This window comes from Trematomus bernacchii, unplaced genomic scaffold, assembly GCF_902827165.1.
Source record: "Trematomus bernacchii unplaced genomic scaffold, fTreBer1.1, whole genome shotgun sequence".
NCBI lineage: Eukaryota > Metazoa > Chordata > Actinopteri > Perciformes > Nototheniidae > Trematomus > Trematomus bernacchii.
Window position 1 is genome coordinate 10668942 of NW_022988043.1, and position 16594 is coordinate 10685535.

A 16594-nucleotide genomic window follows, 5' to 3' on the forward strand; every position below is an offset into this window, starting at 1 on the left:
ATAAATTAGCATGAAAACATTCCCTTATTATATTATGCAATGCTCTACTGTACTCTACTCTATTCTGTTCTATTCTGTTCTATTCTATTATGTTATATGTTTTCAATACTGCTACATTGCTCTGTATTGTATCCTGTTCTATTTTATTCTCTTTAATTCATTTCTGTTATATTGAAAGCTTATTTTCTGTTCCGTTGTATTCTGTTAAATTAAATTAAATTCCTGTACTATTCAGTAGAATTTTACTCTATTCCACTTTGTCTTCTAGTGCCCTTTCTCTCGATGAGCAGGACGATGCCCAGCTGAGGATAGAGGACATCCTACAGATGGTTAGTGCGTCATTGCAAACTTGTCAGGACTTCATGATAATTCTGATATGATATTATTCTGCTGGATCAATGCAGCATCTGTAAACTGCAGAGAAAATTATTTCTAACTTTTACTGCATAATGTAAACACGTTGTTATCACAGATCAGCTGAGTCAGCAGCTTTTATTTCCCCCCCAAGATAAATACAAAAATCTAATTGTTTTATTTGAATACAATGTGGTCCTCTCTGGGATGAAATAAAGTACTTGCAGATTTTCAATAAATACTTTATAAACTCCCAGAGATGAAAATAATAATAAGAGTCATGAGTGCCTCTGGTTTATGATATTGGCTTAATCACGACACGCGCACACACACACACACACACACACACACACACACACACACACACACACACACACACACACACACACACACACACACACACACACACACACACACACACACACACACACACACACACACACACACACACACACACACACACACACACACACACACACACTCTTTATTAGATATTTATAACTCCTTGTTATCTGGTGTGAAAATTCATTTGTGCGGTGTGTTTGTGTTTATGTGTGTGTGTGCTTGTGTGTGTGTGTTTAGGCCGACTGTCCGAAGGCAGAGTGTTTCGAGTCTCTCCCAGCGATGGAGCTGGCAGAGCAGATCACTCTTCTGGATCACATCGTCTTCAGAAGCATTCCTTATGAGTCAGTCCTCTCATAACTCTCACACTCTGTCATCTGCATCAGGCCAAACTAAACTAAATCAGCTTTGGATACTGCTTATAATTACAAGACCAGTTAATCACCACAGGTTTTACTTTAGATATTGACCTACTAGATATGGACATCACTATGTGGCAAACTGTTGCTATGATAAATTATCATCTTTGTGAAACATCTACAACAGCTTTAATAAATGTTAGCCTCTTTCCTATTCATAAGCCTTAATATATGGCAGTTTCCTTTACTGCTGGTTGTGTAAGGTATGGGGGATTACGTTTAATTAAACTCTACATTATGTTTTTACGGTTGCAAAATTTCTTCTTTAAAACAACATACAGTATACTTACTGTATCTATGAAATTGCATATCAGACAACAGAGTATAACAGATTAAAAGTCTTAATGTATCCCCATTTTATGTATTTTTGATGTGCCCTAGACACAAAAGACACATCCTAGACTTTTGGGGCCTAATAAAACGTATCCAAATTGTCAGTTTATGGTATTATACCCCAGCTAAAACAATAACAAACACAGCCAACTTTTAAATAATTGATGGAAACAAATGTGTGTTTTGTAGTTTCCCAAAAAATTACATTTGGCTGGATGACAATGCAAGATTCTCCTCCAACACTATTGCAATGCTCACCTAGTTCAGTTCTTGACTTATCCACAGCCTTCATTAGACCAATGTCTTTACGTAAAGGTCCCATGTCATGGTTTTCTGGTTATTACCCGTCCCCTTGTGTGTTATGAAGGTTTTTATGCATGTAAACGGTCTGCAGAGTCACAAACCCTCAAAGTACACCCTGTAGGGAGTAAAACTCTAACACAGAAAAGACCTGTCTATGCTGCCCCAAAACGCCTCGTTGGAGATTTTTTTTTTTTTCATTGTTTTCTTCCTGGGTATGGTGACGTGCCCATACCCAAATGGACCCATTGGTCCAAATCCGTGGAGCTCCTCACACACACACACACTCTTTTAGCGCCGAAAATGTGACGCGCTGGGGGGGGTGCTAGTGGAGCCTCGCAATGCGGCGAAACTGTGCGTGCTTACACTGCAGGTGCGCCGGGTTTGGGGGTGCGGGGGGGGGGATGCGGATGCTAGTGGAGCCTCACAGGTGGGGCTGCTGCAGCCCCCTCAGCACCCCCCGTCCATTCGCGATGTCTCGTTTTTGCTACTCATACCTGTTTGGATTACTGCGCTATATTATATTGTCTGTGATCTAATTTGACTCACCACATGTTTCTGCCCCCTCTCTTAGAGAGTTCCTGGGACAGGGCTGGATGAAGGTGGATAAGACAGAGAGGACACCATACATCATGAAAACTACTCAACACTTCAATGATGTAAGCTCCAAAATGAGTAAAACTTTATTTTTACCCTATAAATATCCAACACCAAACTTTCATGGTCTCTTTTCTTCTCCTTTTGAAGATGAGCAACCTGGTGGCATCCCAGATTATGACCCACACCGATGTGGGCTCCAGGGCCAACTCCATAGAGAAGTGGGTCGCTGTGGCCGACATCTGCCGCTGTCTCAACAACTACAACGGAGTCCTGGAGATCACTTCTGCACTCAACCGCAGCGCCATCTACCGTCTGAAGAAGACCTGGGCTAAAATCAGCAAACAGGTGGAATAATTCCCCAACAATACTCTATATATGACTAAAAAAAATAGAGTTTACCGGATCTTAAAAGGTTACAAAAAGTGATTTGGTCTCTGCGATGTTCAGAGGCAGGAGCAAATTAGTTTGACTTTCATCTTGTTTTATTAAGAGTAATAGGACATTGGCTTAATGCATGTTCCTCCTTGTTGCTCTAAATAGTCTAATTAAATATATATTTGTGATCTTGTCCAGACTAAAGCACTGATGGACAAACTACAGAAGACTGTGTCGTCTGAGGGAAGGTTTAAAAATCTGAGGGAGACCCTGAAAAAGTGAGACTTTGCAAATCAATCCTTACACATTTTTCAAAATGAACGCAAATAATGTGCTTAATTCCTTCACACTTTGTTTTCCAGCTGCAACCCTCCAAGTGTGCCATACCTGGGAATGTATCTCACAGATCTGGCCTTTATTGAGGAGGGGACACCCAACTTCACAGACGAAGGTCTTGTTAACTTCTCCAAAATGAGGATGGTAGGCACATAAATGAATACAAAATATGAAAATTATCATTGTAAACTTGTCTTTAAATATCCACCTAATTTCCCCATTTTCTTTAGATATCCCACATCATCCGAGAGATCCGTCAGTTTCAGCAGACTCCGTACAGAATAGAGCATCAAGCCAAGGTACTTGTCTCTTAGATATTTTCACAATAGGAGTTGTTTTTCTCAGTAACATCAGCAAAGTAGACCGTGATTGCATGTATGAACTATTTAAAAAAAAAACGTTATTATATAGCACAGTAAAAAAACAGAGTTCTGAAGTTCTTTAAAAAGGGGCAGAAAAATCGCCAATTGTCAAGATTACCTTAGAAGACAGTATGTAAAAGTGAGTAAATCTCTAACACAAGGTTTGACATTAAGATCCTTTGCGGAAGTGCTGGTCATCTAATGTGAAATGATTTAAAACGCCTTATATATGATATACCAAATTTGAAACATCAAGAGAATATCAATTCACCCTCGCTGGACCAATCAGAAAACTGTGCAGAGTAGTTTAGACAAAGAGGACGATAAAATCTGTGGCGACTGTGGCTGCGAGGCAGTGCGGTCGTCTTTTAACCAGATACTTAGCCCTGAGTAGCTCCCGATGGCCAATGGTGTGCAAATGTGTATGAATGTTAGCTCATAGATTAATTGGTACTGCTTTGCATGAATGAGATGTGAATGACTCGTAGTATGTAAAGCGCTTTGAGGGGTGAAAAGACCTGATAAGTACAGTCCATTTAACATTTCCATTTCATTTAAATTAAGCTTCATATTTGCATATCCATTTGTATTTATTCCTTATTAAGACTTTTAAGGCCATCTAGTCCTCTAGTTGCTAAAAAAGTTAAACAATTCAGTCTTTAATTAAAAACAACTGAAATAATCCATAGATGTACACATATTTTGCTGTTCAGGACAATATGCCCCCTTTTGATATTTTCTGTCCAGGTGACCCAGTACCTGCTAGATAAGACTCTCATCATGGATGAAGACACACTCTACGATCTCTCGCTGAAGATCGAGCCCAGGCTCCCTGCCTGAGTTACAGCTGTTTGTGGCCAGTGGGAGCCTGCCAGACCTGGACCCCCCGAGGGCAACACGCCCACGTTATCTCATCAATCAGGAGGAAATTGGAGAGATTTGAGAGCAGCATGGAAATGAAGATAAGAGCGATACTGACTGAAGTGAGAGATATCTTTAGAGTCAAGTATGACGGTTGGACGGTTGTTTTTTCCCCAAGGGACTGAGGGAGCATGAGAAGGTTGTGGAGTTATAATCTCCAAGGAAAAGAGGAGGAAAGGTTTTAGTTGCACTGTGTGAGGGTTTTGAGGAAATTTCGCTGTGTGCGCTCATCATTCCTCAGTGGAGCATGTGGTGCGCATGACATCACACTTCCTCAGACAGCCGGAGAGTGCAGGAAAGGCTGAGAGCATGGAGTGTAGGATGAGTGTAATACAGTGGATGTAACAGAGATGTAGCATATACAGATAGTGTGTCAGAGAGATGTCTGAGCTCGTGTCTCTGTGCTGTTGTCTGTGTTCTGTTGCCTGTGCATTTCCGTGCCATGTCCTGGAGCATAAGCCCCAAAAAAATGCTTTATGTCATGATGGTCACTGCATAAAACTTGCATGATTTCAGCTTGGGATGTAACTGTCTAAATGGCCTTCAACCTGACCCCTGACCCTCAGCTTAGCATGCTTCACTCTAACCAGGGTGACTCTAAGCCACTATGCATCCTCAGTGGGCTAGGTATGAAAAGATGCCTTTAAGCCTTTAAATATATTGTGGAAAGATACTATAATTTGGATAATTTTAAATAGAAATTTGATTTATTTTGATGAAGTGGCTAATGTTTCCATTGTAGAAAAACTGAATTCTGTATTTGTCTATAGTAGGTTTTTGTCTCCATTTACAATTGAAAGCTCTTTAAAAAAAATGTCCTCATGAATGATACGAAATTAAAACATTTATCAGTGCCTTCCACTAGTGTAGGTCAATTTCCCCACAATGTTTTCTTAAGAGAATAGGTAATGTCGACTAAACAGTAGCATGTTAGTGTAAACACAGTGAAGTCATTGCAGAAAATATCTCTCTCTGGTGTTTAAACATTGTAATAACCGACCCAAAGCTTTGGTATGTGTGCACTTTGATTTCTTTGGCTTTTACAAATTGTCAGATACTGACGTGTGTAGTTAGTCCTAGTGTGTAACTCTTGGATGTAAGCTGGGACCGTTTTTTGCACTCTCTGAGATGTAGCTTCGCTTGAGTGACAGTATGATCGTTATTTACCATGCTATTTATTTCATCAGATAATGTATTTATGCTATTTTGTATAAAGTGACTCCACACATATCATATGATTGATGACAAATTGTTTTGCTGTGAATATTAATTTATTGTTGTAGTTTTTTGTCTATCTTGCTTTGATGTTGAAATCTAGTTTTGCATCCCAGCCTCTTGTATTGCAAGATATCTGTTTAACTTTATTCTGAAGAAAAAAAACGATGTCTTTTGAACGTTAAAAAGATGTAGCATTTGAATAACCAGAATGTTTTCTGTATTGCTGATATGATCAACATAGTTGTCCTGCATGTACACAACAGCTGCATGTTGTGCATGTCTAACTGGACGCTCCTTCTGCTTCTCTATTTTAATATTGTCTCTGTATCTGTCAGGAGGCTCAGTTTAAAGGCATAGAAACAATATTTTGTCCATCAAATCTGGCACATTTGTCTCTTAGTGTAGCTTATGACATCACATCTTTCAGCTCGAGTCATCTGCAAATCAGTCTGTCGTTATGGAGTAGCAGTGTTGGAAGTGATGCACTCCTCAGTAAAAAATATTCATCCAACAATAACCTTGTTCCAGATTGATTAAAGAAAATGTTTAGAGGCTTTGCTTTAAAAAAACACAACCTTTTGTTTTGCACTGCATCTGTATTTCTAAGTGTTTGTTTAACATACAGGATGCCACATTTGTATTGTATTTTCATTTTTGTGTATTTGTTTGCATTGTTCACGGTGCAGGAGAAATAAATTCAACATGCCTTATATGTTTGCGTATTTTCTCGAGCTATGCATCATTGAGATATTCGGTTCCTTCTGATTCCTCTAAACAGCGGCTCTTCATTTGAACCTCTATGTCCATTTTTCACCATAATGTACGGCTCAAGGGTGCATCAAAAATGTGGGACCACACTCTTAAAATAATGGGAGATAAATGTTTGCTTTGTATGATCAGGGAACAGTTTATTTTGGCAAACAAATGCTCCTGCACATCAATGGGTTTAATTTAGTGATGAGGTCTAAAAGTAGACTTGGAGAGGAGCATGAGACCAAATGACTCGTCACATGTGTGGTTTAAATAACATCTGTCTGTAGGTCTCCATATCGTCACGTAGTGTAATCCGGCACTGATGCAATCCTGCCACCCGGTGGTCATGTACAGCATTGCCGCTATTTGCTACAGCAGAGGCATGATGACCTGTGTACACAACATATATACCGCTCCTTGTCTTTAAGTTCAACGGTTAAAACCAAAAAGTGTAAACAAAATAAAAATGTGTTTCTCTAATTTCCCCTGAAAGGATTTTAGACAGTAAACATGTTATAAATGTGAGCTAACAATCAATATGGTGAGGGAATGTTTCATTACATAACTCTTATCTATAATACTTATCTATAACAGCTTTAATATAAATACACATACATTATGAAGAGGAAACCCTGTTGAATGTGCGTTCACTATTCACTGTTAGAACAACTTACATTGCTCTTTTTTGTTGCAGGAGATAATGTTAGCGTGAATGAAAGGGAGAGAAGAAGAGTGTGAAGAAACAAGTGGTGATGTGTGAATCAGAAGTTGAGCGTGTTTGCAAGGCGATGAAGTCATCGTTCTAAATGCTGTCGAGGAACTTTGACAAGTTGTTAGTGTGGGATCTGCTGTCAGTTTTTAGTGCTGATAAACCAACTGGAGGCTGGCAGTTGTAGGTTGCAAGCATTTGTGTCTCAGCGGGAGTTTTATAGCAGATTAACCAACATGACTCCTGTTTCCAAGCGACAGTTGGACGACAGTTAGTCAAAGTTTACCAGAACGCTGTTGGTGCGACATCTCAGCCCTTTCCAGTCTAAGACAGCAGCTTATTGGTGAGTGAAAATCATTAATACTGTACTTGAATTGCTGTGAAATAAAATAAGTAGAAGGCATCCAAATTAGAGACACTATTGCATAGGTGATGATATCAGTTTTAGATGCCATTGATTGGCTTGGGAGGTAACGTTTGCCAAACTGACAGACATGCTGACTGACAGTAGAAAGAGGATTTTCTGTCTGACGCCTAGTGAGAGGCTAATCCTTATCCAGTGCACCCATCCCGTCTCTGTTCTTCAGTCTGCTCTCATTCTGCAGATTGAGCCTCTCCGGACTGAGCTGCAGGAAACACACGGGCCCTTTGCCACCTCAACTCTTCAGAAAACCCTCAGGTGAGCAATAAACTCCCCATCCTCTCCTCTCAGCTCTTTTCCTTGCAGCCCTGTCCATGTGTCTTGCCTCTCCAGTGGGGAGTACAATTGTTGCTTACAGCTTTTAGGCTGCATTTGACACATTATCCACTTGTTGTTTTTTTATCAAACTTGTGACTGTCCTCTGAAAAGGTGATTTCAAAGAGATGTAGAGTATGCATAAGACTTTAAGAGGATTTATTTTTGAACACTTTTTCTAATGATATTTGATGGAAGTTTCAAATAGGTTTGAAAACACAGAGTGTTCGTCATCTTTTGTCTTACATGCCCACTAGATTTACATGTATAACACATGATGTGGTCTACACGGCACAGCAGCCTTTTGCATTAGGGCCTCTTAACCTGCCTGATATCAGCAGGTAGACAGCAGTCTGTATACCACTGCTCGCCTCCCTTTTGTGATTCCTCTTTTTAGAAAGGTCACATGTCACAAGTGCCTCTCCTCATTACCTTCCCTCTTCCTTTAATCTTCAAGTCTGGGACAAGATTCTCTCTAATCCAACCTTTTCCACTCTCTTCTTAACCTTTTGTGAAATCCCAACTGACCCTCACTCCTGCTTTACTATAATCACCAACTCCTGCTTCTTTACAAGTCTTTCTTTTCATACATCCAACATCCATTGTCCACAGCTCCTTTCAAACTCAATTTCCTCTCACTTCTATATTTGAGTCTTCCTCACCTAAAGCCCACTCTCTGTCTTTACGTTGTTTCTGTGTAAACTCAGCCAAGCAGCCCAGACTGTCAGAGAGCATCATGTGTTGTCTTCCACCTCTAAACTGGCACTCCAGCTTAACCTCACCAACTGCTACTATAAATACTGTGTGTGGGTGTGATGGCCAGGTGACTTAAACCTATACAGATTAAGACCTATATAGAATATGTTTAATGGGTGATGTGCAAAGATACAGCAAACGTCCTGAAATCCTGTAATCTGTCACTTGAGGACTTGATAGGTTAATGACATTAGTTGTCTAGTCTGAAGATGTGTGTTAATGTTCTTCTAGATCATGCCTTCTGTGACATTCAGGCAGGATGCTGTAGTAAAGAAGCGCAAATAAACATAAACACATAGGCTGTCATATATAACTCCATAAGGAGATAAAACAACTATAACCACAAGCAGTGTAAATACACTTTGGTATTCAGAGGTAAACTAAAGTACTCAAGTAATAACTGTTGATGATACTTGATGACTGTCAGCAGCAACCTGGTGGTAGACAGCGTAATCAGATCTTTTACTTAAGTAAAAGTTATCATACCACACTGTAAAAATACTTTGTTATAAGTGAAAGTCATGCATTCCCATTACAATACACAAAAAAAGCAATACCTTTGAAGTATTCTTGGTAACCCTAAATTAAAAGTATTTATGATGTAGGATTTTCATTATTTATATGAAATAGTTAAATAATAATGTAGTAAATCCTATCCTTACATGTTGTCACAGACTAAAATGTACATAAATGTACTCTATTGTAACCTTTTCCATTAAGAAAAACACAATGTTAATGGAAAATCAACTTTACCCTCTGACCTTTCACCAGGTAATAACCAGAACAGGTAACCATGGCGAACTCTTTCACCCGCATGCTATCTGGCCGTAACACGGCTGTGATTCTGTCCAGCGTGGGAGCTGCTACTCTGACATCTGGATATCTTCTCTGTGACAGCACTGTTGATGCAGCTGAGAGGAGGAAGCTCTATCCACCCAGGTACATATGTGACTTTCTTCAATAATCTCCATACAGCCAAAATGCCTATATTATTTCTCCATAAAATAAGAGATATTAAATCAGTTTATCATTTAGGTACATTCAAACACAATGCATGGCATACATACAAATCAAGTTCCTTGGAACAGTTAATCTACCGAATACAATTATATAATATTTATTAAGAAATGTATTTCAAAAAATGCAGACATGTATGAATTTATTCTCAAAATGCTGAAGCAAACTAAATGATTTATAACGTGATTGGTCTTTGGTTACAGACTTGAAAACAGTTTTGTAAGTTGTAAAGCTTCTTGTCCAAACAATAAGTAAGTGTTTTTTTTATTTTATTCCAATAGCGCTGATTTCCCTGACCTGAGGAAGCACAACAACTGCATGGCAGCAGCCCTGACCCCCACCATCTATGGACACCTGAGGGACAAGACCACCTCCAACGAGTGGACCGTGGACCAGTGCATCCAGACCGGGGTGGACAACCCTGGACACCCCTTTATCAAGACTGTGGGCATGGTAGCTGGAGACGAGGAGAGCTACGAGGTTGGAATTCGTGTTTGCAGTGTGTTGTTGTGTCGACAATCCAAAAATGAGATGTGAAACTGAGTGTTTTATTTTCTCCACCAGCTGTTTGCTGAGCTCTTTGATCCTGTTATCAAGGATAGACACAATGGCTACGATCCTCGCACAATGAAGCACCCCACTGACCTGGATGCTTCAAAGGTTACACCAGCATTTCTCTTAACTAATTTCTCTCCATCCCATCCTCCTCCTATAACCTGCTCAAACTCCCACACGGAGTGACGTAATGCTTTCACCTCCTCAGATCACCTCAGGAATGTTTGATGAGCGCTACGTGCTGTCATCTCGTGTCCGTACTGGGCGTAGCATCCGTGGACTGAGTCTCCCCCCTGCATGCTCGCGCTCTGAGCGCCGTGAGGTGGAGCGTGTGTGTGTGACTGCTCTGTCCGGCCTGAAGGGGGACCTGGCTGGGCGCTACTACAGCCTGGGAGATATGTCTGATAGAGAGCAGCAACACCTTATTGATGTAAGTGCACAAACATATCCTCGCACACACTCAGAGACAAGTATCTCTATTTGTTTTTTGATGGATGTTGGCAACTAATGTTCCCCATGATTCCTCTGTCCCTTCACTGGCAGGAGCACCTCCTGTTTGATAAACCTGTGTCACCTCTGCTGACTGCATCCGGGATGGCCAGAGATTGGCCTGATGCTCGTGGGATCTGGTAAGCCGAGACAAATCCCTGTCTAAAATAAACAGTGCTGATTGGCTGTAGTCACAAACATCCTTTTAAAGCAGTGTAGCGTATTTGATGACATTTATCAATGTGTTGGACGCAAAGGGTTATTTAGGAACTATCTAACAGACACCATTAGACACCAACATCGTACAATACAGGACCAATATGAGTAGAGAGAAGTGGCTTATACTGTAGAATTAGATTACACAGTTTCTCTGTAAAATCACGTTAGAACAGTTTATAAAGAAATGCATTCCCCTATTGCTGCGAGGCTTAAAATAACCAGCAAACAACAATGGTGCTTTATTGTTAATTAGTCTCACAATGCATGGAAAATCAATTTTTCCTCTGCCTAAAACATCACTGGTAGAACACTGATGCGTTCGCTTGCAGCTCGTCCATACCCTCCATTAGTAATGAGTAATCTACTTGTGCCTTAATTATCCTTTCCATGCTTTTAAAATACTGCTCTGCACTAATTAAATGTAACTCTTCTTTGCAAAAAATGTTCTGGCCTCTCTACTTCCTTTACCTCCATAACTCAAAATGCAGGATAATATCCTTGTTGATATAATACTGTTGATCAGACCTCCGCCTCCCTGCCTGTGCCTTGATAGCCAATGTCTTGCCTGACAACACATTTATACTGCTGAATGATTCAATTGTATCAGCAGATTCAGATTGGTATTAATACTAAAACCCAGCTCTGAATTGGAATTCATTTCTGCTGTTATTGGGGTTTCAGGCACAACAACGAGAAGAACTTCTTACTCTGGATCAATGAGGAGGACCACACAAGGATCATATCCATGGAGAAAGGAGGAAACATGAAGAGAGTGTTTGAAAGGTTCTGTAGAGGACTTAAACAGGTATGCATGTGTAAAGTTTTAAAACATTTTAGTCATTCTCTTCCCTAAATAAAGAAAATGAAAATGCATGCAGTTTGTCTAAGTGCAAGTATTGATATTAGTACTTACAGTAGCACTACTTACATATGATTGCCTACAGTATGAGGCTGTATTAAAACAATAATTGGAATTACCACATCAAAAATAGAAAAAAAAGCAGAGCCTTATTTGTCTGAATAATATTTTATCTCCAGTCTGTTGAAATTATATTTCAAATGTGTGTTCCAAAAAGTAAAAATACAATACTTTCTTGTAATTTGTAGGTGGAGCATCTTATTCAGGAGAGAGGCTGGGAGTTCATGTGGAATGACCGTCTGGGCTACATCCTCACCTGCCCCTCCAACCTGGGCACTGGACTCAGGGCGGGGGTGCATGTCCGTCTGCCCATGCTCAGCAGGGTAATGCAAAAAAACACACTGGGGGTTCCCCTCAAACAACACATATTTCCTCCTGTATTCTCAACATATTGATGTTTAATGTTTATTGTTAAGGACCCTCGCTTCAAAAAGATCCTGGAGAACCTGAGGCTTCAGAAGAGAGGCACTGGTGGTGTGGACACGGCGGCCACTGGAGACACCGTCGACATCTCTAACAACGACCGTCTCGGCAAGTCAGAGGTACAGTAATCACCTTAAGTGGAAGCTGAAGTAAAAGTAGAATTTAGTGGCAGGCAAAGACAGAGTCACAGAGAGGACAGCAGACATCCTAACAGGTGCTCTGAATAAGTTCTTTAATCTGTAATCCAGGCATATGCCAGGTGAGGTAATAGACCTCTGTCTCCTGAGCTGAGCCCTTCCTGCGGCTCTTTCCGACAGACTGTGAGGACGGCCTCCAATGGACACTACCAATTAGGTCTGTTAAAGGTCATTATCAAGGACATGGTAATGGAGGTCTGCCACCACAGTCAAGCAGAGGAAGTCCTTCCTGAAAGGCTCAGGGAGCAAAAGTCTTGTGGAGTTAGTTCATCTTGCTAGACAGCCATTTATAGAAGGGTGGGGGGATAGTGCATTGCGATGAGACTCTAAAAATATACAAAATATAATGTATTCAAAATGTGCTTCATTTTTCTTTCCTGATTGCACATGTTAAAGAGTTTATCAACCAGCAACTGTCTTCAACATCTTCATTTATTCTACATGGACATGACATTAGTTCCAACACAAATTGCATTCACCTTCAAAATCCACTTATTTGCGGAATTTCTAGATGTACCTGCAATTGTAGTAAAGTTAATTTTAAGGTTTAACAAAAATATTCACTTTTTCCCCCACCACACTAGCTAATTTCACTTGTTTGCTTATAGTTCCTATGCATTACATGAAATCCCACAGACTCAGGACTGTAATGTAATGACTCTTGAACCTCAGTGAGATGAATACTACTTAAGAGTTCCTAAAGTTCAGGATCATAATACATAATTGAATATAACTGTAAGTGTAACCTGAACCTGTGAAACTCTAACCACGATTTTTGACAATATGTTCACAGGTGGAGCTGGTACAATTAGTGGTTGATGGAGTTAACTACCTGATCGAATGTGAGAAGAGGCTGGAGAGGGGGCAGGACATCAAGATCCCCTCCCCCATCCCTCAGTTCAGGAAGTGAACATCACCTTTGCAGGGAATCCTGGAAAAGAGCAGGCACTCCAACCACCGTTAATTAAACTGTTGGTCTAACAAGATATTCATGGTCTGTATAGCACTGTACCTACTTACAATACATAATTTACGTGCATATTAATTCTAGACTAAATAAACTTGATTGACAAAACAAGGTGTATTTTTGGCAGATGTCCTATGTTGGTGGTGTTAGACTCTGTTTTGGAAAATGAATCATGATGTAAGGATATATTCTCCAAATTCAATAAGGAAAGACCAAGTCAAACCTCTCTCAAGGGTCATTTATGCATAACCAGAACTTTTACTTTCCCTTCTTTAATTACATTTAGCTTTTGCTACAGTTTTGTATATATTTACTTATTATGAAGTGGAATTATTGTATTAGTACTTTTAGTCAAGTAGAAGATCTGAATATTTTTCCCACCACTTGTCCATCAAATGTAGCCAGGTTATGTGTGTTTATCTCAAAAACAACATGTTACAATAAATTAAATAGTCTAAGCAATTTATAAAAACAAGGTAATTAGAAAGAGCGTAATCTAGGTAAAACAGAAAAGAAAGCACAACTTCAGTGCAAACAACAACGCCTACTCACTCTAGTCCCTTCTACCCCTCAGAAAAAGGCCAAGGCTGACTGCCAGTCTTAATCAAATAAAGCTATATATTGGACACTAATGTCACAAACTTTCCAACTCTAGACCCACAGAGAAGAATATAGCCACTGTTACAGCAGCAAGTGAAGAAATAGCATCAGGAACTAAAAAAGTGTCAAAATCACTTCTCAGCAGCCGGTGGATAACCTGGCATCCAGACCTCACTTGTCTCAGGCCTTTGATCCAGGGGTGAAAGGTCAAGATCCTTGCAAACACCAGACGGAACAAACAGAGTGGGCTGGTCTACACTACAGTATAACAAAGTTACTTCATCTTATGTAGATGCTTTGGAAAGAAGGAGTGTGGATTAAACTATGAAAGAAGCACAACAAATTAAATTAAGAAATTATTAATTAATTATTTGGGTGAATGGCCCTTCTAAATTCTAGAGTTTTTTTTAGTTGCTTTGCCTTTTCTGGCAGCAGATTAATGACGTAGATCTACTAATGCCATTAGAAATCTGCATTAACAAGATTTGTGTGTATGAGAGTGTGTTTTGGTGAGGTTTAATGCTGCAATTATTATAATCTCAATAAGGCTAGGATTTATCTGACAGAGAATAAAATTAGATTTTATCAGCAGGGATACTGAATATGGAAGATTGTAATTCACATAGAACCAATAGTGTATATTAGTGTGTAATAGATCGACCACGATCAGCATACATGCAGACTTCAATAGGCAACTCTATTGCTCTAATAAAGATCTGCCAAGGTTTTTTGGCTGTTGAAACAGCAATTAGTTAAACATTTACACCTTCAGGAGTGGCAGCTTCAGCTTCAACAAAGATGGTTCAAGTGTTTTGACAATATGTAAAAACAAATATGTAACTCAGGTTAAGAAAACTTTCCTCGACACAGGAATGTTTTTGAAACTGTTATTGATGATGAATTAGTACGACTTTTGAGAGCCAGGTACAAATAAATGATTAAACATGAAATAAATGGTCAACATGAAAGGAAAACTGGTGGACACTCCCCTCTGAGCTGTCCAAACATAATTAGTTTGTCCGTGGATATAAAATACACCGGGAAGTGGATAACATTCATTTTACATCATCAGAGGTCGGACAAGTTTTCAATTCCTTGGCTTTCCATTTGACTCAAAATGTGGCTGTGTGTGTCTTTGGGGATCATCTGTATGATGCTGTCAGGAGGTAAGATCAGTAAAGATGAGCAGCCATCACAAAATGTAATCTAAAAATCAGTAAGTTGAGGTCATTGTAAAAAATGTCAATTCTGCTTTGCCTGCAGTGTGTGGGTTAAAGTGCTTCACCTGCTGGAGTGCAAACCCTGGCTCCTGCACTCATGTTTGGGACTGTGCTGAACATTATGACCGCTGCAGCACTTCCATCGGTATGTTGCATTTACCACAATATTGTGGCTTTGAAATGTTATTATTATGTTTTATATTATTGTGTGATTTGAGTAGCCAGAACTTCTGTGAATATTATCACATATGTTATCTTATAAAATGTAATACTTCCCGTCCTTCTCTGTTGCAGTTGCTGAAAATTTGATCACAAAAGAATGCATGAGAAGTGATGTGTGCAATAACGTGGATTCTGTGAGTGTCAGATGCTGTGCTGGGGACCTATGTAACGGAGCGAAACACACTGGAGTCTTTGTCCCTCTCCTTTTAATGCCCATAGCTATCATCACACTCTTCATTTGAAGTCTAATGTCCTCATTTTTACCTTTCCATGCTGTAGAAATCTGAATCTGCTGTGCTGTTTGAAGTGTTCAAATGTGAAGGAAACTGCTAATCAAATAAGTTTTAAGGCAGTGGTAGTCTTTAAACATTCAGAGACCTTTATGAAGCCGGTGAATGCTAAAATCGGGTCGGACCATTGAGAAGAATTCATTTTTCACACTGTACATCTTTAATTATTTTGATGTTTACATGTGTATAATTGTGTCTTATTGTATTTATAGTACTTCCAAATATACATAGGCTGTATAAATACATTTTTTAATAATTGTATATTTAAATGTCCCACATTTAAACTGGTCATGCAAAAATAAATATTGATTTATTTTCAAATATCATTGACAATTTGCCAACTTTTTCTAATATTGCCAACAACAAACAAAGTCGCTTTTCTCCTTTTAATACCATGTATTATCACGTGTGTAGTTGATGAAACCAGACAGTAGAGGGTAGTATAATCAAAGGGTGACACAAACATGAGAATGGTGAGAATATTATTAATTGGTAAATATATACTGTGACCACCAAGTTCAAACTCCTTTGAGTATCAGTTCTCAAATTAGATTTTAAAAATCAGTTCAGAGAATCTAGATATGAACCAAATGCATGTCATCATGAAAAACATATTTAGTTTTACTACATATTTTGGTGTTAATTTTATTTAATAATTGATTTAAGTAATTATTCTAAAAGAAAAACATTTGAGAATCTTCCATCATTGATATGTTATTATTGAAGCAGTTTTTTTTTAACATATGTGTTGTTCTTTGGCATCCTATTAGGTACTTATGTACTGCATTTTCCCTATGACTGATGTAAAATAACAAAATGCTAATTAAAAGCTGTTTTTGTAAAAGTTAACAACTCAATGGCACCCAAGGGTTTGATTTACTGGGGTAATTGTATTGCAATAACATATTAAACGACAAGTGTAAGATTCACAAAAATGAGTGTACTCGCCTGTACTTAAAGTC

At 39.2% G+C, this 16594-nt stretch overlaps 2 protein-coding genes across 4 annotated transcripts in view; both read left to right on the forward strand.

Moving 5' to 3' along the window:
- rasgrf2b (Ras protein-specific guanine nucleotide-releasing factor 2b) overlaps positions 1-6272 on the forward strand; it is a 40863-nt gene extending 34591 nt beyond the window's left edge. For all 3 annotated transcript variants that reach the window (XM_034118087.1, XM_034118088.1, XM_034118090.1), the window contains 8 exons: positions 269-329; positions 937-1040; positions 2323-2407; positions 2496-2693; positions 2922-3001; positions 3086-3203; positions 3290-3358; positions 4169-6272. In XM_034118087.1, the coding sequence (XP_033973978.1) occupies positions 269-329; positions 937-1040; positions 2323-2407; positions 2496-2693; positions 2922-3001; positions 3086-3203; positions 3290-3358; positions 4169-4261 (808 nt within the window). In that variant the 3' untranslated portion in view covers positions 4262-6272. The remainder of the gene's footprint in view (positions 1-268; positions 330-936; positions 1041-2322; positions 2408-2495; positions 2694-2921; positions 3002-3085; positions 3204-3289; positions 3359-4168) is intronic.
- A 3562-nt stretch (positions 6273-9834) lies between these two features.
- LOC117472726 (creatine kinase U-type, mitochondrial-like) lies at positions 9835-13361 on the forward strand. The gene is made up of 8 exons (XM_034118091.1): positions 9835-10011; positions 10096-10191; positions 10295-10516; positions 10630-10715; positions 11476-11599; positions 11902-12036; positions 12130-12255; positions 13127-13361. Exons 1-8 carry the CDS (start codon positions 9850-9852, stop codon positions 13241-13243), a joined length of 1068 nt encoding a protein of 355 aa, XP_033973982.1. The 5' UTR covers positions 9835-9849; the 3' UTR covers positions 13244-13361.
- Positions 13362-16594: the final 3233 nt, after the last annotated feature.